This window comes from Peromyscus leucopus, chromosome 1 (assembly GCF_004664715.2).
Source record: "Peromyscus leucopus breed LL Stock chromosome 1, UCI_PerLeu_2.1, whole genome shotgun sequence".
Lineage (NCBI taxonomy): Eukaryota > Metazoa > Chordata > Mammalia > Rodentia > Cricetidae > Peromyscus > Peromyscus leucopus.
This window is the reverse complement of record NC_051063.1, coordinates 168,146,073-168,168,738: the sequence shown is the minus strand read 5'-3', so window position 1 is coordinate 168,168,738 and position 22,666 is coordinate 168,146,073. Positions and strand designations below refer to the sequence as shown.

The following is a 22,666-nucleotide window of genomic DNA, read 5'->3' as shown; positions in this document are numbered from 1 at the left end:
TCACACCACTCAGTTAGGTACAGGCTGTACAGACAATTATTTACTTATTATAATCTTGGCCCCTTTGTGGGGGTGGGCCAAAGGTCTGGGCCCAGCATGCACCCCCACTACTTTGGGGCCTGATCCTCCCCCAGCTCTGCTAGGTCCACAGGGGCCAGAGTGTCAGGCCAGCAGAGGTGGAGGTAGCCACAGGAGCACAGTAGGGAGATTGTGGAGCCACAAGGAGGCAGACAGAAGCGAGGGCATGGGGACAAAAACCAGGACCCGGAGTTGAGTCCAAGGGGGCCTGGAAGGCTTTGGCCTATCCACTGGGCTGGGCCTCAAAGCAGGCGACAGGCATTGCCCACGCTGTCAGCGGAGGTGTCGAGATCATGGCTGTACGGGGATTCCCAGTCTCTCAGGAAAACAGCCTCCAGCTGGCTGCGCAAGCCACCATGCCCATTCTGCGTCACCAGCAGGGAGGTGCCCGCTGTCTCTGTGAAGTAGCTCCCAGACCAGTTGGAGGTTCCTGAGGACAAGGGGTAGAGTAAGGGTCTGATGGGGTGGCTGGGAGCTAGTGCCCAGGACCGCCTTTTCCTTGATATGCCCATGGTACTGCGTCGGGGCACTCACCAATGTATGTAGCACGTTCAGTCACCATGTACTTGTTGTGGTTGACTCGGGCGTAGGGTATTCGAGCCTGGGCTTCATCCGCCGGGACCACAAACAGTTTCTGCAGGGGAGGGGAGGGGAGGGTATGGAGAAGCTCGGGGGCAAGCTGGGGAGCTGTGAGCAGCTTTGGGACGGCAGGGTGGACATGTCAGCGGTGTCTCCAAAAGGCACCGGGCTGCTTCCCTGGGGTGGGGTGGATCCTTGGACCCAAGCAGCGCCCAGTGCAGCTGGTCCTCAGTAAACACCGGCTGAGGTGGGGTAGGGGTGGGGAGAGACCTACAGTGGCTTGTATTCCCCCCTGAAGCCCCATATCCGATGTCCCTTTTTCTAGGGAAAGTCTGTCTTGCCTCTGTCTCTCCTCTTTCTGTCTTAAAGACTTTTAAGTTTATGTGTGTGAGTGTGTGTGCTGGTGCCCATGGGCCAGAGGAGGACATGAGATTCCCTGGAGCTAGAGTTAGAGGCTATTGTGAGCTGCCAGACATGGGGTGCTGGGAGCCAAAATCTGGTCCTTTGGAAGAGCAGCAAGTGCTGTTAGCCAGAGAGCCATCTCTCCAGTTCCACAGACTGCCATCCCTCCTCGTCCTCTGCACCTGGTTTTTAGACCAGGCCTCACTACATTTCCCAGGCTGGCCTGAATTTATTGTATAGCCAAGGATGACCTTGAACTTCTGATTCTCTTTCCTCTACCTGCTAGGTGCGGGGATTGTAAGTGTGGGCTCACCTCTGGCTTATGAGGTCCTAGAGACTGACCCAAGCCACAGCCCCTCACAAAGTCTTTCTGTGTGTCAGCTTCACGCACCCCTGCCCCTCTCCCTGAGATTCCCCACCTCAGTGACGGACCTCCCTCCGCACTCCCCAAATCTTAGCCAGCCATGGTTCACAGTTTCCCCCGCATGGCTGTACACTCTGGGTCATCCTTGTCACGACCCTTGCGTCCCCAGGACCGTGCAGTGGAAAAGGGCTGGGTTCTTACCACCTGGATGTCAGAGTGGGTGTGGTTGTCACGAAGAGCAGCCAGGGAGAGGAGGAAAGACCGCATGGACGGCTCCGAGTGCCCCCAGCAGCTGATGAGCAAGCGCACTTTGACGCCTCGTTCGTAGGCGGCCCGTCGAAGGCCGTCATCGATGGCTGGCCAGAACCTGAGGTGCAGCAGATGAGAGGAAGAAGCAGATCTTTCTTTTTAAGTTTTTTTTTTTGTTTGTTTGTTTTTGGTCTTGTAGACAGGGTTTCTCTGTGTAGCCCTGGCTGTCCTGGAACTCACTCTGCAGACCAGGCTGGCCTCGAACTCAGATTTACCTGCTTCTGCCTCCTGAGTGCTGAGATTAAAGGCATGTGCCACCACCACCACCACCCTGGCTTTTTTCTTTTTAATTTTTAAAAATATGTTCTTATTGGTTTTTTAAAAATGATTTAATATTGCTTTAACTATGTGTAGCTGTGTCTGCGTGTAGATGTGAGCCTGTGAGTATCAAAGTCCATAGAAGACAAAGGCATCAGATGACCTGGGGCTGGAGTTACAAACAGTTGTGAGCCACTTGAGATGGGTGCTGGGAACCAAACTCAGGTCCTCTGAAAGAGCAAGTGCTCTTCCTGCTGAGCCATCTCTCCAGCCTCAAAAGATGTATTCATTTTTATTTTATGTGTACTACCCTAGAAGAGGCAGTTTTAGCTATAGACTTTACCTACAGCTTTGGGGCTTTGGGGCTCCCAAGCTCTCTTCCTACATTCTCATATTCCTCACCTCCTGTTCCTGGTTACCGTTTGGGCACCCCAAACTCATCTTCCCATCTTTTATTTTGAGACAGTTGCACTCTGTAGCCAAGGCTGGTCTCCATCCTCCCACCTCAGTCTTTCTTCCAAAGAATGGGCTTACAGATGTGTGCCACCATGCCCAATCTCCTCTCATCTCCTGAGTGAGTGTGTGTGTGTGTGTGTGTGTGTGTGTTCCCACTCGATTATAGGCGATTGTGAGCCACTTAACACAGATGTTCGGAACAAGGTAGGTGCTGGGAACTGATTGAGCAAGTGTTCTTAACTGGTGAGTGATCTCTCCAGCCTCAGTCCACCTTACTTTTTTAGACAGTGTCTCTTGCTGAATGTGGATCACCACAATTCAGCTAGGGTGACTGGCCAGTGAGTCTTTGGGATCCACCTGTCTCTGTCCCCATGCTGGGGTAAAAGATGCATGCTGTCATGCATGCCTCTTATTTGAGCTGCTGGGGATCCAAATGGGTCCTCGCGCTCGCTTGGCAAGCGCTTTACTCACTGAGTCTTCTTCCCAGCTCTATCTTATCTTCCGACCCCACATTCAATCACCCCCTGCCCCACCCCTTCTTGGTGACAGCAGGGGTGAGCCTGGGGCCTCTAGCATGTGAAATGAGAGCTCTGTCATTGAGATACGGCCCTTGCCTCCACATTCTCTCTTGTATCTGCTCTCCTGCCTGGGCCTCCTGCTTGCTATTGGAGTCCCCTTAGCCCTCCTCCCACAGAAGTTCCCCATCCTGAGCCCTCCCCAACTCAGAGTACCTGCGGGGATGGGAGAACTCCATGGTGGGCAGGTAGTTCATCACTGCAATGTAGATGAAGCTCCGGGCACTGTCCACCACGTTGAGCAGAGCCTTCAGGTCTGGGGTGCGGCCACTCGGACACAGTGGTGGGGGTGCACTCTGGGGGGTGAGGGAACAGTCAATACACGTGTCCTGCTGGAGGCAGCACCACAGTGGACCCCAAGTTCGGAACACTCACAATGAACCGGGTGCTATGGAGCTCACTAAAAAACAGTCTCCACGAGAGGAAGGAGAATTACCATTTGTTTTGCGGGTGAGGAAACAGGCTCTGGAAGGGTAAGCGACTTGTTTAAGGTCACATGGCCAATCAGTGCGGCTGAGAGCGAAGTGCTGGGCTCCAGAATTCACACTCTCGGATGGTCCTGATCCAGCAGCAATAACGCCACTTTGTTACTTGGAGACTTGCTTCTTTTTTCAGTGTATGTACACATATATGTGTGTATTTCATATGTGAATGCATGTGCCGCACTGTGTGAGTGGAAGTCAGAGGACACCCTCGCGCGTTGGTCCTTGCCCCCCATTTTGTTTGAGGCAGTCTCTTTGCCACCATACCCACAGAGGTGTTGGGATTACAGATGTGCATTACTATGCCAGGTTTTTTTGGTTTTTTTTTTGAGTTCTGGGGATCTGAACTCAGTCCTCATGCTTCTTCTACAGCAAGTGGTACACTGATCTATTTCCCTAGCTCCTTATGATTTTGTTGCTATTTTATTTTATTTTTTAAAGATTTATTTATTTATTACGTATACAGTGTTCTGCCTGCATGTATCCCTGCAGGCCAGAAGAGGGCACCAGATCTCATTACAGATGGTTGTGAGCCACCATGTGGTTGCTGGGAATTGAACTCAGGACCTCTGGAAGAGCAGCCAGTGTTCTCAACCTCTGAGCCATCTCTCCAGCCCCTGTTATTTTATTTTTTTGTTGGTTGGTTAGTTAGTTGGTTTATTGGGGATAGGATCTCATGCAGTCCAATTGATCTATAATTTACTATGTAGCCAGAATAACTTTTTATTTTAAGATTTATTTATTACGTATACAGTGTTCTGTCTGCATGTATGCCTGCAGGCCAGAAGAGGGCACCAGATCTCATTACAGATGGTTGTGAGCCGCCATGTGGTTGTTGGGAATTGAACTCAGGACCTTTGGAAGAGCAGCCAGTGCTCTTCACTGCTGAGCCATCTCTCCAGCCCACCAGAATAACTTTGAACTCCTGATCCTCCTGCCTCCACTCTTCCTGGTGCTAGAATTACAGGCAGGTGCAAGTTCAACTGGCTAGGGACAGGGTTTTAGTGCCACCTCCAGGCAACTGATTTGGAGATCTATTCTGTCACATCCAACCCTGACCAGGCAAGTCTGCATGTGTCAGGGGTCACAACAGGCCCTTTGCTCAGTCCCGAGGAAATTGCAACTCTAAAAATAGAAGTGGCCATGGAAGAAGGAAGTGTCATCTCTATGGAAGACTATCGTTACAAAGGGCACCAAAGATCATGTCTCCCTGCATCCATGATTCATGACCCTTCACCATGACTTTGGGCTTGATGACTTGCTCAAGGGGAAACACAGAAAGCCCCGCATGGCCTTCCTCAACTGAAAAATGTGGCAATAGCTAAAATCGGCAGTGTTTTGTCTACCATACTCAACAGCTGTCCCACGAAAGAGTCAACACATGGTGGTAAATCTGCCTGCAATCCGTCACTCGGGAGGCTGAGGCAGGAGGATCAAGAGATGGGTGTAAGTCTGGGCTACACAGATCTGTTCCAAAAGAAAAAGATGTGGGCACTCTTGTAATGCTGATGTTTGGGAAGTAGAAGCAGGCGTGTCAGAAGTTCAGGGCTAGCCTCAGCTAAGTAGGGAGTTCCAGGGTAGCCTGAGTTATAGAATTATTTGATCTTGCCTCCAGAAACCAAAAAAAAAAAAAAAAGGGGGGGGAGGGAGGGGAGGCTGTGGCTCAGTGGTTAAGAGTGTGTGCCTTGTTCTTGCAGAGGATTGGAGTTCAGCTCCCAGCACCCACACAGGACAGCTTACAAACCTCTGTAACTTCAGCTTCAGGGAAAGCCAATGTCTCTGGCCTCCATGGGCACCCTCACTCACGTGTACATATATACACATGCACACATATTAAATAAAGTATTTTTGAAAAATAATAGTTGGGAGGTGGTGGTGCATGCCTTTAATCCCAGTACCCAGGAGGCAAAGGCAGGAGGATCTCTGTGAGTTCAAGGCTAGCCTGGTCTACAGACAGGAAGGACAGTCAGGGCTATACAGAGAAACCCTGTCTCAGTGGTTATCTTCCTTAATCATTCTCTACTTTTTTTTTTTCTTTTTTAAAATAATGAGACAGGGTCTCACTATGTAGCCCTGACTGGCCTGGCCACTAGGTAGGTCAGACTGGTCTAGAATTCACAGAGATCCTCCTGCTTCTGCCTCCTGAGTGCTGGGATTAAAAGTGGACACTACCTTATTTCTGACACAGGATCTTTCATTGAACCAGAACTTAAAGATCTGGATAGGTGGCTGGCCAGAGAACTCCCAAACTCTGCCTCCCCAGGGCTGGGAATGCAGATGCATGCTGCTGTGCCTGGTAGGGATTTGAACTCAGGTCCTTAGGCTTGTATGGCAAACACTTAGCCACTGAGCCACCTCCTCAGCTTGTGTCTAGTTTTAATTTATTTAAATGGAAAGAGCTGGGATGTAGCCCAGTGGTAGACCTTCTGCTAGCATGTGTAGGGTCCTGGCTTCCATTTCCAGTACTGGAAAAAAAAAAAAAAAAAAGCCGGGCGGTGGTGGCGCACGCCTTTAATCCCAGCACTCGGGAGGCAGAGCCAGGCGGATCTCTGTGAGTTCGAGGCCAGCCTGGGCTACAGAGCTTGTCCAGGACAGGCTCCAAAGCTACAGAGAGACCCTGTCTCGAAAAACCAAAAAGAAAGGAAGAAAAGAAGAAGACTGGCTATGATGGCCCATGTTTCAAGTTCAGCACTCAGAAGGCAAAGGCAGGTAGATCTCTGTGAGTTCCAGGCTAGCCAGTGAGTGCTATACAGTGAGACCCTGTCTCAAAAAACAACCCCCCCAAAGTCGTTCAAGGCCATCCTCAGGTACATAGTTCAAGGCCAGCGTGGGCTGCATGAGACTCTATCTCAAGCTAAGTAAATGAACAAATGGAAAGAGCTACCTGTGGCTGGTTTAGACATCACCAAGGGCTTGGGGTTTCCGAGCCCACGTGTACCTCACACAGACGGTGGAAATGCCAGGACACCCATTTTCCAGATGAATCCCGTGCTAAGGGAGCTTGGGACACAGCCAAAGCTTTTGACAAAGCACAGTGACCCAGGGTGAAATCCAGACCTCCCTCCCCAACAATCACCAGGCAGGTCTGGATGGAGGCTACAAGTGATGACGTGAAGACCCGTTTCCCCCAACTCACCGCCAGGTAGGCCAGAGCTGGGGTGCCATTGAGGCAGATCTCCATTGGTGTCTCTTGATTGTAGCGGGTGTCAAAGGGCCGTGGCCAGGTTGAAGGGATGGAGCTACCCGCCTGGCCCAGGAACCAGTAGGCCTCAAAAATCTTGGTCAGGTCTCGAGCGAGGCAGCTGCAGTTGTACATGACCACTCCCAGTTCCTTGACCTGTGGGAGAGCAATGCGGAGCCTGGGAATGCTGGCCTGGAGCTCACAGATGACATGTCCTGTCTGCTGCCTTAGCTAAAGCCTCTCGATCTTTTCCTGTACCTAAAACCTCCGCTCTGAAAACCAACATTCTAGACCTTAAATATATAGCGCTAAACTTGACTTATGTTTTGAAGAAACATTCAGTTATTGCAAAGTTCCAGGGTTTTTATTTTCTTGTGGCTCTGGGTATTGGAACTAGGGCCCTACACTACCACTGAGCCACACCCCAGCCCCTCACTGGGGGATTCTAGGCAGGGGTTCTACCACTGAGTCACACCCCCAGCCCCTCACTGGGGGATTCTAGGCAGGGGCTCTACCACTGAGCCACACCCCAGCCCCTCACTGGGGGATTCTAGGCAGGGGCTCACCACTGAGCCACACTCCCAGCCCCTCACTGGGGGATTCTAGGCAGGTGCTCTACCACTGAGCCACACCCCCAGCCCCTCACTGGGGGACTCTAGGCAGGGGCTCTATCACTGAGCCACACTCCCAGCCCCTCACTGGGGAATTCTAGGCCGGGGCTCTACCACTGAGCCACACCTCCAATCCCTCAATGGGGAATTCTAGGCAGGGGCTCTACCACTGAGCCACATCCCAGCCCCTCACTCAGGGATTCTAGACAGGTTCTTTACCTCTGCAGTCCATCCCCTGCCCATTAAAAAAAACAAAAACAAAAACTTTTTGAGACAAGGTCTCACTAAGTTATCCTGGCTGGTCCTGAACTTTCAATCATCCTGCCTCAGACTCCCAAGGATCTTGGATGACAGGCCTGAAGCACTAGGTCCTATGAGCTGTGTGTTTCCCGAAACTTTGCAAGCCTGTGGCTTCTGCCCTATGCCAGCCAGGTCCAGTGGACTCAGGTGTTGTCTCCCCAGACTGTGCCAGCATTCCCCTGGGCTCCAGATAGGCTCTGGGGGGGAAGATAGGCACATAGGAATACTGTGTCTTCAGCGTGTCCCTGCATAGTTGTTGAGACTAGGAGCCTGGGGCAGCATCTGCTGGGGTGAATTAGAGTCATGTCTGTTCTGCCTCCTACACACTCCTGCCTGAGTCAGCCCCTCTTGTGCTGGTCCCTGCTGATGCTTCAGGCAGACTAGTCGTGTTTCTTTGGGGACCCTTCCCTAAGACCCCAGGTTGGGTCTGATGTCTCCTTTAGACTGCTACAGTCAGTCCACTGTGTTCCCCCTATTCCAACCTTGAGCTCTGCCTGTGCCGCCTCATTCCACCCTAGATCCTCTGCCTCAGTTTCCCCATTCTATGCTTGGCCACTCTGCCCTTGCCACCTTCCAGCCTCACCTCCATGCTCCTGCCCGTGCCTCCTCCCATCTGCTTTCATCTCCACGCCATCTCAGTTGACCCTCTATCTGCAACACCCCCATCTTGCCCTGACCCTCTGTATCTCCTCCATCCCATGCTGTGCCGCCCACCATCTCAACTCACCCCAGCCTCTGTTTCTTCCCCATCCTGGCCCTGAGCTCTTGAAGCTGTGCTACCTGGTGACAGGCAGGCTCCACATTGAATTGCACATCCAGGAAACCTACCTGTTACCCCCAGGTTCCCAGAGTCCCCCAGTTCAGAGATGGGCTTCAAACACACACAAGGAACGTACAATGAAGGCCAGGTAAGTGGACAGGACCTCCGGTGCTCTGTGTCCTGGGGGCTGCCAACAGGACTCAGGGCAAACCCTAAACTACTGCAGGAACAAGGCAGTGCAGGGCTGGACCACAGGATGGATAGGGAGGATCAGGAGGAGACAATGAAGGCGGGCAGAGTACACACAGACCTGGGTCAGCGAGCGCCAGTCCATGTTGGCACTGCCCAGGTAAAAGTGGGTCTGATCCACCACCCAGAACTTGGTGTGCAGGACGCCATGGGTCAGCTTCTGCATGTCCACCATGCGAACCTGGGCACCTGTGACCACAGGGGCAGCAGTCAGGGGCCAGCTTGGGCAGCCCCAAGCCCGCCACCCTTGCTGTTGCTAGCTCACCACTCTGTAGCAGGGACTGCAGATCAGCCAGAGGTCCATTGGGTTTGCTCACAGCAATGCGAACCTTTACACCTCGGGGTGCCAGAGCCTGGAGCTGTTGGAGAACCTCTTCACCCTGTGGGAGACAGCTGCTGAGGGGCTGGGCCAGCCAGTGCTCCAATATCGCCCTCACAGTTTCCCCCATAAGAACGAATAGGCTTTACTTAAGCCTTACATTGGAGGATTCACAGATTACAATACTGAAACCCTTCGTCTTTCTTTCTTTGTGTGTGTGTGGTGCTGGGGATGGAACTCAGAGCCCTGCACGTGACCGGCAAGTGCTCCACTCCAGCGTTACATACACACTCCCCTTTGTGTATATGTGTGTGTATGCATGTACACATACATGCGGATGTCAGAGAACAACTTTCAGGAGTCAGTTCTCTCCTTCGACCGTGGGTTCCTGGGATTGAACTCAGGTTGTCAGGTCTGTGTGGCTATCTGAGCTACCTGCTGAGCTATCCTACCAGCCCTCACTTTTCTATTTCACTGAAATTATTGAACACAGAGTCTCTTTAAGTTCCTCGGGCTGAGCACAAACTTGATTCAAAGCTGCAGCAGGACTTACACTTGAGATTCTCCTGCGTCAGCCTCCGAGTAGCTGGGACTATCAGCCCACACCACAAGGCCCAGCTTCCAAAGTGTTGGGATTCCAGACCAGAACTCTCATGCCAGGCTTAACAACCATGTCTTTTTTTTTGAGGGGGGTGGGTTGCGAGACAGGGTTTCTCTCTGTAGCCCTGGCTGTCCTGGATCACACTCTGAAGACCAAGCTGGCCTCGAACTCACAGAAATCCACCCGCCCCTGCCTCCCGAGTGCTGGGATTAAAGGTGTGCACCACCACTGCCCAGACTATAACAATCATATCTTAACAGTAAACACTCAGAAAGGGCTGAGTCTGTACCAGGCACTGGACTAAGTTTGCACAGGTTAGCCCACTGCATCCTTACAGGAGCTCAGCAGGGGAGCAGTATGCTGTTTGCAATTTTCAGATACGATGTGGGAGGAGAGAGGACCTGCCTAAGGTCACACACTGCAAGGGAGGTGGCAGCCTGGCTTGGGCTGGGCTAGAACTTGTTCCTTCTTTGTGTGATGGATTCAGGGTGACATCTGCAAGCCTAATCCATCATAACCAAAGTCACTCCTTGACATTCAGAGGCCTCCAGATAATCAAGACACAAAACACCACTCTTAGTTCAGAAGGTTGTCTGAAGACAGCTGTTACTAAACACCTCTCCCACCTGTCTCCAGGGTGGCAGGAAGTCCCTCCCACTCCCACAGCCATTCCCACAGCCAGCTGGTAGTTGGGAGGTTGGGGAGGGTTGGGTGGGAAGGGAGGCTTTGGGTACCTGCTGGGCAGAGGGCTCTTGCGTGTGGGTGTCATTGTTGGTGAGGGTCCAGTAGAAGGATGCGATGTCCAGGCTGCTGTGAGCACCGGCGAGGAGGCCCAACCAGGCCTGGCTAGTGGAGGGGTTGCTCGTGGTGGCATTGGGGAACTCCAGACCCTCAGGAATGCTCTCCACCAGCACTGCTCTGAAGGTATGGAGGACAGCTGTCAGCCATAGAGGGCCAGAGGTGATAGGTTGGGATAGAAAGGCTCTGCTGGTCCCCAGATATGGATGGAAGTCTGGTGTGTGTGTGTGTGTGTGTGTGTGTGTGTGTGTGTGTGTGTGACTGGTCTATCTAGAGGTGTGGGAGGGATATGTGTGTATCCACAGATGTAGATGAGAGATGCTGCCCATGTGTTCACAGACCTGTATAAAGGATGATGACGCTGTGGCTGCCATGGAAACAGCAAGGGAGGGGTGAGTGGGCATGGACGTGGGCACACACGCATGGTGCACCAAAGCGCACGGTGCTCTTGCAGGCTTAAGTGTCCCTGGGCTGGCAGGACCCCTCCCTCCCATCCACCATCCAGCTCCCCTTCCACTTACTCGCAGGGGTCATAGCAGGGGGCTGGGCGCTGGTTGGGTCCAAATAGATGCAAGTCCCCGTATTCCCATAGAAACAGCTGAGTCATCAGGGCACCGAAGCCCACCACTGCCAGGATAAGGACCAGCAGGACCCAGCGGGCTTTCTGTGGGGGAGGGGAAGGGAGCTGTCAGCCTACACAAGGCTGGTCACCCCAACAGTCTCTGAGAAAGTTCAAGGGGAGCAGCTTACTCCTACCTTCTCCGCTGCCTTCCATGCCTCGATTTCATTCACGGGCAGTTCTCCGGCAGGCTCCTCAACAGGGACCTTCAGCTGTGGGATCAAGAAGGGGTGATGGGGAAGTGGGAGTCATAGGATGGTTTGGTCCAGGGTCTCCTACCCTTCAAAACACCCAGCCCCTCCCCGCTAGGCATCCCATCCTCCTACCTCCTGGTACATCAGTTTAGGCTTCATATTGCCCGGCAGCTGGGAGAGGGCAGAGCCGAGGCGGCAAGGTGGGTGTGTCAGGGGCTGGAAACTGGGGAAAACAAAAATCAGGCACTGTGTGGGGCGGTCTGAGCTTCCAGGGACATCGCAGAAAGTGGATGCTCTTGGGCTTATGAGATCCACTAAAACCCTCTATCCGAAGATCACGGGGGCCCTTGGCCCTGTGCCCATCACCCCAAAAGGAGGAAGCTGGTCACTGGTCAGCAGGGATGTTGAAATCCCTGAAGGTCCAACGCCTCTGTCTGTCTTTTTTTTTCCCCTCTCCGGTGCCATCATCCTGCCGCCTTTCAAAGCCTCCAGCTTGTCGGTCTTTAGCACCCACGTTGTTCCCCATCAGCACCCCTTTTTGTTCCCTGCTGAGCTCGAATCTAGGTAATTCCAAAAAGACATTTCTAGTTGCGGGCCCATGGAGCCCCGAATCTTTGTGCCTGGTTCTTCTCAGCCTCGGGGTGACTCACGGAATGTTCCAGGTCTGCCTATTCCCAGGTACACCTACCTGACCAGACACCTGAGGCTCACAGCCCAGGGCCATCGCGGCCTCCCGTTCCCCACACCCCAGCCTCCCTCCCTAATACGACCCCAGCCTTACTCTGGCGGCGGCGGCAGCGACCTCGGTGGGGCCCCAGCTTCTGCTGAAGCAGCTGAGTAGGGGCGGGCGGGAGGAGGCGGGGCCTCCGCGGATCACGCCCACTGCAGCGGGGAGTCTGCGCAGTGCGCGCAACAGCCCGCTTTCCCCGCTGCGGGGAAGGGGGAAGGGGGCGGTCCCCAGCAACCTGGTCTAGCTTGCGGGGGTGGGGTGGGGTGAGAGCACAGGGTTGCGGGGTGAGTTTCGCCTCGCGCCACCCCTGTCCCACCATTCCCCGAGAGAGACCGAAAAGTCAGAGAAAAAGGAATTCTCACCCTTTTTCTGATCTACAAATGTGAGTTTTTGTACCATGGGCACCTAGTGAAAAACAAGATTAATCTTGAAGACGCTCATAGGATAAAATGGGGAGTTCAAGGTTGAATAATGTTAAACTCAAAAGAGAAGGGTAAGCTCGGCAGAAGACAGTCCACGCGATGGGATGGGAGAACGGACGCTGATGGCCACAGAGGTTTTCTGGTCGTCTGTTGGGACGATGGTATTTCTTTTAAGTCAATTGATATTTTTAGAGATTTAAAAAAAAAAAAAAAAAAGCTTTCTGGATCCCACATTCTATCCAAGCATGATTAAAAAAAAAATTTTTTTTAATGTTACTTTTTATTTAGGTCTTTTGAGACAGGACCTGGTAGAGCCCAGGCTGATGTTAATTGGATTTAAAGCTAGGGAAATAAACAGGTGGTCCCTTCTCTCCACCTAGCCAACCCCAAACACACAGGAAGTGACAGGGACAGAGCTTGCATTGCTATTGAGATGCACAGCCCATGGTTACCTCCAAGGGATGACCCTCTTTCTTGTTTTTTTTTTTTTTTTTGGTTTGTGTATGTGTGTTATTGACCTTCAAATCCAAGACGTTGCAAAAGCCCTACCAAGGGGCTACATCCCCAGCCGGCTTTCTTATTAATTAACTTTTTGGGTGGATGGTGAGTGGTTTTACACAAGGTCTCATACTGTGGATCAAGCTGGTCTGTGACTCACTGTATAACCTAGACTGGCCTTTTAGCAAGCCGATCTGAGTTTCCCAAGTCCTGGTATAGCTGAGGCAGGAGGATATCAACCAAGTCCAGGCCAGCCTGGGCTGCAGAGTGAGACACAGTCTCAGAAAAGAAAAACAAGCTGGGCGTTTTTTTTTCTGCCCCTGTCACTTCCTGGGTGTTTGGGGCTGGCTAGGTGGAGAGAAGGGACCACCTGTTTATTTCCCTAGCTTTAAATCCAATTAGCATCAGCCTGGGCTCTACCAGATCCCATCTCAAAAGACCTAAATAAAAAGTAACATTAAAAAAAGTTGTTTTTTTTTTTTTTTTTTTTTTTTTTTAAATCCTGCTTAGATAGAATGTGAGACACACACAAGCAGATTTCTTGTGCAGATCTGTTGTGAATTCGAGGCCACCCTGGTCTACAGTGTGAGTTCCAGGACAGCCAGGGATACACAGAGAAACCCTGTCTAATAAAATAAAATAAAATAATAAAAATAAAATAAATAAATAAATAAATAAAAAGGAAAGAAAGAAAAACCAGACTCCAAAAACCAGCGAGCAAAGGCAAGTGCCAGGGTTCTCTGAGGCTGTGGGGAAGAACCCACAGAAGCAGAAGATAGCAGCCTTGGAGTGGGTGAACTACAGGGTGGGGGATGGGAGGAGAAGTCAAGGTTTGACTTTTACGATTTCTGAAGGCTTTGATGAGAAAGCCAGCCGATTGATTTTATTGAAGAACACAAAGTCGGAAATGGGGTGTGAAGGCACAAGTCTGTCATCCTAGCACCTGGGAGGTGCAAGCAGGATTCACCAGGAGTTGAAGGTCATGAACTTAGCTACAATGAGAGTTTGAGACAGACCTGATCTCTAGCTGGAGAGATGGGCCAGCAGTTAAGAACAAACTCTGCTTTACAGAGGACCTGAGTTGGGTTCTCAGCCCCAACAGGAGCAGCTCACACAGGTAACTCCATCTCCAGGGAAGCCGATGCTCTTTTATGGTCATGACATATATACATACATATAAATAATTTTTTTTTTTTTTTTTTTTTTTTTTTGAGACAGGGTTTCTCCATGTAGCCCTCCCTGGCTGTCCTGGAACTCATTCTGTAGACTAGACTGTCCTGGAACGCACAGAGATTCCCCTTGCCCCTGCCTCCTGAATTCTGGCATTAAAGGCATGCGCCACCACCACCTGGCATAAATACATCTTTTTAAAAATTAATTTAGCAGTACACGGTGGCACACACCTGCCACTCTAGCACACTCTAGTGTGAGGCAAGAGGACCGTTGAGATTTGAGGCCAGCATGGGCTACAGATCCTATATCAAACAACTAATTGTTAAATCAGTTTAAATGCTTTTTTTAATTTCTTTAAAAATTTTTTTAGGGCTGGAGAGATGGCTCAGAGGTTAAGAGCACTGACTGCTCTTCCAGAGGTCCTGAGTTCAATTCCCAGCAACCACATGGTGGCTCACAACCATCTGTGATGAGATCTGGTGCCCTCTTCTGGCCTGCAGGGATACATGCTGTATACTTATAAATAAATAAATCTTTAAAAAAATTTTTTTTTATTACATTTATTCTGTGTATGCCATGACACTCACGTGGAGGTCAGAGGGCATCCTGCAAGAGTCAGTTCCCTATCTGCCAGTAGGACCAGCCGACTGAATTCAGGCAATCAGGCTCACCGACAAAAGCCTTTATTCACTGAGCCATCCCGCCAGCCCAAATGCTCATAATTTCTGTAGAAACTGAAGTGTAATTTGGCTCACGATCCTGGTTGGGGTGTTCCTTCTCCCCATCCCTAGCCTCCAGACATCGGTGGACTCAGATGGAGGAAGAGTCAGATGGGGCAGGCAGGCCATAACAAGAGTATGGCAGTCAGAAGCTGGTATTCCTCCATGGCCTATGCCACCTGTACGCAGGCATTCCCAAGGCTCCAGCACAATCAACCCAGCTGATCCTCCTGCTCAGTTTCCTCTTACACATGGGGTGCACCTCAGCCAGGAAACGTACCTTCTTCCTGTCCACAGCTCCTTGGCCTGTGGTCCCGTCTGTTCAGGTGTGACACCACCATCTGCAGACAAAGAAGAAGCAAAACTAGCTGGGCTTTTAAAAAAAAAAAAAAAAAATTATTTATTTTATGTATATAGGTGTTGGCCTACATGCGTGTCTGTGTACCATATATATGCCTGGTGCCTGCCCAAGGAGGCCTGAAGAAGGCATCAGATCCCTTGGAAATGGAGTTACAGATGGTTATGAGCTGCCATGTGGGTGCTGGGAACTGAACCCGAGTGTCCAGCCCTGGCTGGGCTCTTGAGATAGATGCCGGGTTTCGGCCATGTGCCACCACTGCCCGGCCAGTCTTGGCTTTTCTGAACATAGCTGGCCTCATTTCCAAAGCAGGTATTGTAGTGAATAGTGTTCTGTCTGTGACCTTGAAACACCACCCCCCAGAGATGTAGCAGGTAACTGTCCCACCTACCTGTGACATTGGAGTACCTGCCCCTGGGGCGTGACCCTTAAGACCTGAGACAAGGCGTGCTGTAGGTTGCTCTCCTCACTCCCTCGTGGGACTTGGATGCCGAGACAGTCTCAGGAGGAACAGTGTGGGACCGTGCCTTACCTTTCCAGGACCCTGTGACAATTCCTCTGTTCTATCTTGTGAGTTTTCCTTTCTTAATAAATCCCTTTGCCCTTTAAGCAGACTCTGTGGATTTCTCGCTTTGAGGGATCATCTTATGTCTGGGATTAAGGGATGTATGAATGTTAAATGGGCAAGCCCTAGGCTCTGGGCTCAAGACTTGAAACCTGGGAAAAGTGGCTGCTTTCTGTGAGACTCACATCCATTCTTCTCTTTTCTTTTCCATTTGAAATAGGGTCTCTCTACCTAGCACTGGCTCTCCTGGAACTCACAGAGATCTCTGCTTTCTGAGTGTTGGGATTAAAGGTGTTACCATGCCAGGTGCCAGGTACACTGATTTTTTTTTTTTTGAGACAGGGTTTCTCTGTGTGGTTTCGGAGCCTGTCCTGGATCTCAGTCTGTGCCCAGGCTGGCCTCGAACTCACAGAGATCCGCCTGGCTCTGCCTCTCAAGTGCCGGGATTAAAGGCATGCGCCACCACCGCCCGGTTACATTGATTCTCTTTGAGACAGTGTCTCTACTATGTAGTCCTTGAACTTTTCTTTCCTCCCTTCCTTCCTTTTCTTGCGCTAGGGATGAAGCCAGGGCCTTGTGCTTTCAGAAGGGCCATTAAGCCCATCTCTACATTCTAGGTTGTTGGGATTACCCCTGGCTCTGGCTCCTTCTCACTCATTCTCTCGGTCTCTCTCCAGTCTTGCTAGGTAGCCCTGGCTAGCCTGGAACTCACTGTGCAGACCAGGCTGGCCTTGATCCTCTTGCCTCTGCCTCCAGACAGCCGGGACCACAGGAGTGCCACCCACCGCATTTCTTTTTGGTTTTTTCTTTTGAGACCAAGTCTGACTAGGTAGCCCTGCCTGACCTGGAGTTCACTATGTAGATCAGATTGTTCGGGGACTCAAAAGAGATCTGTCTGCCTCCATCTCCTGAGCATTGGAATTAAAGGTATGTTTGTATGTTTTCTAATTTAAAAGTTACATTTATTTATTTATTTACTTACTTATTTTGTGTGTTTGATCTGAGGAACCAATTACATAGGTCCAGAACAGCATCGTGAGTGATAAGTACTTCTGAACTAGAACTCAGAACTCTAAACTATCCCACTCCTGCTCAGCACCTTCTAAGGCACCCTGCATGGTACAAACCTTCTCACCATGTCCTGGAGGGACCTGTCTGTACCCTGTGGACCACTAGCCAGTACTACCGCTTCAGTTCCCCTCTCTGAGTCTGCATCCTTGTCTCCAAGTTCTCTAGGTCCCCTCAACTCCAGCTCCGCACGCTGCATGGCCTAGGTGTCCCCATAGACCTTCCACCCACCATGACTCCAGGTCGTCTATCATTCCTAAATCTGTTCCTTTTTGTCTTGTCTTTTCTATTTAATTTGGAACAGGATCTCACCATATAACCCAGGCTGGTCTTGAACTCGAGGTGTTCCTTGCTGGCATTAAAGGTGTCTAGGTTCCTGTTTCAAGGGCACTGGTGATTGAGGTGGCATATGCTTGTAATCCCAGCTCTTAGAAGGCAGAGGCAGGAGAATCAGGAGTTGAAGGAGTCTGAGGTTCACCTGGGCCTTATGAGATCCTGTCTCAAAAAACAGAGGGGAAATGTGCTGTAGTTAGGTGTTACGGCTTATGCCTGTCATCCTAGCGCTTGGGAAGTGGGAGAAGGAAGATCAGGAGTTCAGGGTCTTTTCTTCCTTTTTCTTTTGGCTACACAGTGCGTTCAAGGATACCTTGGGATACTCAAGAGAGACCCTGCCTCAATAAAACCAAAAGAGAGAGAGACAGAGACAGAGACAGAGAGAGAGAGAGAAGTTGATCTGACCATTCTACCTAGCTTTCTTTTTTGTTTTTGTACAAGGTTTCTCTGTTTAGCCTTGGCTGTCCTGCAACTCTATAGACCAGGGTGGCCTATTCTCAGAGATCCACTTACCTCTACCTCCCAAGTGCTGGAATTAAAGGCGTGTGATGCCACCACCGCCACCACTGCCACCACCACCACCACCACCACCACCACCTTCTATCTAGTTTTCAATGTCTTCAATTCTTAGCCTGTCACCTCTTCCTTCAGTCCTGGGACTTGTACCAGACCCCATGTATAGCTACTTGGGCCCCTGAGAATCTGGTCCTAGCTTTGACCTGGCCTTATCCATCAGGCTTCCCACTCCAGCCACCTCCCCAGGATCCCGCTCTTCATCAACCTTCCAATCCCCTACCTGCCTGAATTTGTTCTTCTGTTCAAAAGCTCTGTGGCCCCCTCAGGTCCTCAGAACAAAGTCCCAGCTATTTCCTGTAGCCCCAGGGCCTTGAATGATCTTTGAATGATTATTTGCTCACCATCCTTCATACCTCAGCCACACAGTTCCTTGAAAGAGATTACACATTTAGCTTTTGGGTTCCCCACCCCATGCCTCCCCATCCTATCCCCAATTCTCTACCAGGCCTTCCTGTATCTTAGCTCCATCCTCTAGGGGCTGCCCCTGCCTGCAGATGGCTCCCTTACTCCTGCAGAGCTGTGAGCCCTATGGGCCAAGACTAGGCTGCTGTGGTCACCCCTGTGCCCCAGCACTTAGGCACGGAAGCAGCAGTATATGCCACGTATGCAGGTCATCCATCTAGTTATGAAACTAAATCTACCCATTGATGAGCTTTATTCTAGAAACAGTACAAAAATGCTGTAATCCCAGCACCTGGGAGGCTAAGGCAGGAGGATCACGAGTTCCAGGCCAGTCTGGATTACAGAGTGAGACCTTTTCTGAAAAAAACAAAATGAAAACCAGAGACTGGAGAGATGGTTCCGTGGGCAAGGGTGTAAGCTGCACACACTTAAGCCTAAGGATCTGTGTCTGAATCCCCAGCAGCCACATAAAAAGCTAGGTGTGGTACCTGTAACCCTAGCACTGGAGAGGCAAAGAGAGAGAGCAGGGCTGCTGGGCGAGAGACCCTGTCTCAAGAGAACAAGGCAGACAGTGATGAAGGAGGCCACAGATGATGTCCTTCTTTGGCCTCTGAGCATGTGCACACATTTGCAAATACCACCCACTGAGCATGTACACACACACACACACACACACACACTTTTTTTTGACAAGGTCTCTCTATATAGCCCTGGCTGTCCTGGAACTCACTATATAGCCCAGGCTGGTCTGGGACTTACTATGTAGCTGAGGATGGAGGATGACCTTGAACTCCAGATCCTCCTGTCTCCATTTCCTAAGGGATGGCAGGGGTTAGAGGTGCTTGACATCATACCAGGCTCTGAAACTACAAGACGACCATGCAGTCTGTGTTCCCTTCTAACCTATCGAATACTTTCCTTACTCATTTACTTATTGTCCTTATGCCAACCAGACTACAGACCCCCATAAAATCAAGGAGTCTTTGTGTTTTGTTCTGGTCACTTATCCATCTGTTCCCAATGCCTGGCACAATGTTGGGCACACAGCAAATCCTAAGGAAATACGTTGAACAGATAACTTGTACTTTCTTTTCTTTTTCTTTAGCATTTTAAGGGTTTCACATAGCCCAGGCTGACCTCAAATTCACAATGTAGCAAAAGATGACAGTGAACTCCTGATCTTGCCTCAAGCTCCTAAATGCTGAGATTAGAGGTGTGAGTCACCACGCCCCACTTATCCTATGTTTTCATCCCCATACTGCAGGTGTGTTAACCTAGGCACAGCAGGGAATACACAGTGTTAGGTCATAGAGCTATTTAGTTACTAACAGCACAACCAAGGAAGGCTGTCTGTGGTGGCGCACACCTTTAAGCCTAGCATTTGGGAGGCAGAAGCAGACAGATCTCTGAGAGTTCCAGGCCAGCCTGGTCTACATAGAGAGTTCCAGGCTAGCCAGGACTCCACAGTGAGATGATGTTTCAAAGTACAATGAAAAAACCCAAACCAAAGAGTAATGGAGCCCCAGACTCACATGGCTAATTAGTATAATTAGTATAAAATAATGCCTGAGCCAGACCCTATGTGTTTGGTATGTATCTGTAATCTCAGCACTAGGAAACTGGAGCCAGGAGGACCAGAAGTTCAAGGTCATTCTCTTCAATTACACAGTAAGTTCAAGGCCAGCCTATACTACATGAGACATCTCAACACTGCTCCCCTCCCCCCCAAAAATCATTGCATAAGACAAGTCTAAGCTACCTCTCATAACTCATAACTACAGACTCATAACTACAGAAGTTTGAATTTTGTTTGTTTGGAGATAAGGTCTCACTCTATAGTTTTGGCTAGCCTGGAACTCCCTACATAGACCAAACTGGTGTTGAACTCTAGACATCTCACTCTCCTTAGTGTTGGAACTAAAAACATGTATCACCATGCCCAGTTCACTGCTGAGGTCCTGCTTCATGTCTCTGCTTGCAGTCCTGCCCCCCCCCATTCAAAAGTCCAGGGAGAACTAGGTCTAAACAGCCTACCCAACCCCCCTCAGTTTCCACAGCGCTAGGACCTGCTCTCACTGTGGGGCATGAGGGTCACACAATCCAACAGAATAGAGAGGCTAAGTACAGAAGCAAGCTGGCTGATAGTTCACAGGCCACCGTTTTGGGTCCATGACTATGAAGCTGCAGAGGTCACTGCAACATGGCGATCCTAGGGTGGTGTGGCTGTGGTGGCAGAGTGGAGTCAATGGACACGCTGACATTATAGGACAATGAGCGCAGGCCAGGCTAGGGGAGAGCGCAGTGTGTGTGTGTGTGTGTGTGTGTGTGTGTGTGTGTGTAAGCCAGAGGTCAATGTCAAGTGTTTTCCTCTATTCTTCAATTATTATTTGAATTATTATTATTAATAATATATAATACACACAACTATATTATATATAATTATAATTGTGTAATATACAATTAATACACAATATACTATGTTAGTAATTATTAATTATTATTGAATTATTTTGGATGGGGTCTTACTTGGTAGCTCTGGCTGGCCCACAACTTGCTATAGCTATATAGCTCAGGGTGGCTTGGAACTCAGAGCTCTCCCTGCCTCTGAGTGCTGGGATTAAAAGCATGTGCCACCATGCCTGACTCACCTTTCATTTTCTGAGACAGTATCTCTGAACCTGGTGCTCACTGATTCAACAAGTCTAGCTGGCCAGTAAGACTGAAGAATCTGGTGCTGGAAACATGGCTTAGCATAGTACTGGCCACTCTCCCAGAGGACCTGGATTCATTTCCCACACTCACTTGGCAGCTCACAACCATCCAGGATTGCAGATATGTGCCACCACATCTGATTTTATACCTGAGAGCAAGGGATTCAAACTCAGATCCTCATGCTTACACCCAAGCGCTACCCACAGATCCATCTCCCCAGGCCCAGGCCATGCAATACAGTGATGAGAATCATAGATGAGGGCCACATGGTCAGTAACAAAGTGGCAACGTTAGCCCAAATGCCACAGTAAATGAACAGTGTTACAGGAACAAGTTGTTAGGGCTGGGCATGTTGGCCAGTGCCTATAGGCAGAGGCAAGAGGATCTTTGGCCTCACATGGAAATCAAAGCCGGCCTAAAGCCAGACAAGACTCAACAAACAACTGAACAAAAGAACAGATGCTCAGACTCTTCACACGTCTCCCTGGTAAGAGTGTTTCTACATGGTTTTGTTGTTTGATGGAGTCTCATGTAGCCCAGGTTGGCCTCAAACTTGTTATGTACCCGAGGATGACCATGAAATCCTGATTCTTTTCTTTACCTCCTAAGCACTGGGTTTATAGACACACAAACCTGTTGGCCATTTTACAGAATGTGGTCCATTTTACAGAAGGGAAAGCAGGGGTTGGAGAAGCATGATTTGGTGACCAGGGTTACCTACAAGTTTAGGGGTGAAATCAAGACCCTGGCGTACCCTAGGCTTTAATACCACACTGTGGAAATATGTAGAGCATGTGCCTGTGGGAGGAGAAAGCTGTAAGGCTGGGTGGCTACTTGTGGGGAACGCTGGAGTCATGAGATACAGAGGGCAACTGTCAGGACCACTGGTGTTAGGGGAGAGATGGAGACAGTTAATATGGTAATGATTGGTATGACGAGATTTAGGTCAAATGAGGATTTTGTGAAGGAGAAATGACAAAAGAGATGTGTGGGTGACTAGACGATGATGGAGATTACAGCATGCCTGCAACCCCTGCCCTCAGGAGCCTGAGCAAATGGATCAAAATTTCAAGGCCAGAGCTGGGTGGTGGTGGCGCATGCCTTTAATCCCAGCACTAGGGAGGCAGAGCCTGGTGGATCTCTGTGAGTTCGAGGCCGGCCTGGTCTACAGAGCAAGATCCAGGACAGGCACCAGAACTACACAGAGAAACCCTGTCTCGAAAAAACAAAACAAAACAAAAAATTCAAGGCCAGTCTGGTGAATTCCAGGCCAGTTTGGGTTACAATGGGACACTGTCACATAAATAGAGAAAACTGCAATCTAGGGCCAATCAGGCCTTAAGGGGAATGAAAACGAGTAAAAAGGGTGATGGGCTGGAGGTGGCTCAGCACTTAAAAGCACTTGTTGCTCTTCCAGAGGACCAGAGTTAGAAAGTCAGTACCCAGGTCTGGCGGCTCACAACCATTTGTAATTACAAATTCGGGGAATCTGACATCTTCTAATCTCCTCGGGCAACTGCAGTCACAGATACACAAATAATTTTAAACAACAAAAAAATGTTTTCTAAAGGGGGGCGATGTAAGGAAGGTCATGGCGACAGAAAGGGGTGGTGGTGACGATTTAGGTGGGATCTGACTTAAGAGAAGGAATGGGGGCACATACGTGGGCAAAGGACGACATAGGAAAGATGCATTACAGCCGAGAGGGTGACCCAGGGAAGGCAGCAGAGGCGTCGCGCCCCGCATCGCACGGTACCTGCACTCCACGGCTTCTACTCCAGAGCCCAGCCCCGCCTTCCTGCCCACCTGTGCGCAGGCGCACTCGGGCGAGACCGCGGTCGGGGCGGGGGCCCAGAGCTGAGCGTGTTTGATTGGCGGCGCTCTTTGGAAGTTCAGGGACCGGAGGGGAGGAGCCCGGGCGGTGCGTGCCGTCACGTGACGGCGATACACGCACGCTCGCTGGTTGGCGGCTAGG

At 50.4% G+C, this 22,666-nt stretch overlaps 1 protein-coding gene across 5 annotated transcripts; it reads right to left on the bottom strand.

Moving 5' to 3' along the window:
• Positions 1-13: 13 nt before the first annotated feature.
• Positions 14-22,590, bottom strand: Pld3 (phospholipase D family member 3). 5 transcript variants are annotated; one of them, XM_028855063.2, is made up of 14 exons: positions 22,448-22,590; positions 16,981-17,163; positions 14,958-15,018; positions 11,268-11,358; positions 11,079-11,153; positions 10,844-10,986; positions 10,259-10,442; positions 8,870-8,984; positions 8,666-8,793; positions 6,640-6,840; positions 3,178-3,317; positions 1,625-1,790; positions 613-712; positions 14-508 (listed from the first exon to the last, which is right to left on the bottom strand). In XM_028855063.2, exons 4-14 carry the CDS (start codon positions 11,292-11,294, stop codon positions 321-323), a joined length of 1,467 nt encoding a protein of 488 aa, XP_028710896.1. In that variant the 5' UTR covers positions 11,295-11,358; positions 14,958-15,018; positions 16,981-17,163; positions 22,448-22,590; the 3' UTR covers positions 14-320. The 5 variants fall into 5 exon arrangements, with proteins under 5 accessions (XP_028710896.1, XP_028710895.1, XP_037056952.1 ...); XM_028855062.2 differs by lacking the exon at positions 16,981-17,163; XM_037201057.1 differs by lacking the exons at positions 16,981-17,163; positions 22,448-22,590 and adding an exon at positions 22,355-22,372.
• Positions 22,591-22,666: the final 76 nt, after the last annotated feature.

Coding starts and splice junctions, on each gene's coding strand:
- Pld3 (XM_028855063.2), bottom strand. CDS start 11,294: ATGAAGCCTAAACTGATGTACCAGGAG. Junction 11,154..11,267: donor CTAAACTGATGTACCAGGAG/GTAGGAGGATGG, acceptor TTGATCCCACAG/CTGAAGGTCCCTGTTGAGGA. Junction 10,987..11,078: donor CATGGAAGGCAGCGGAGAAG/GTAGGAGTAAGC, acceptor CCTCCCCCACAG/AAAGCCCGCTGGGTCCTGCT.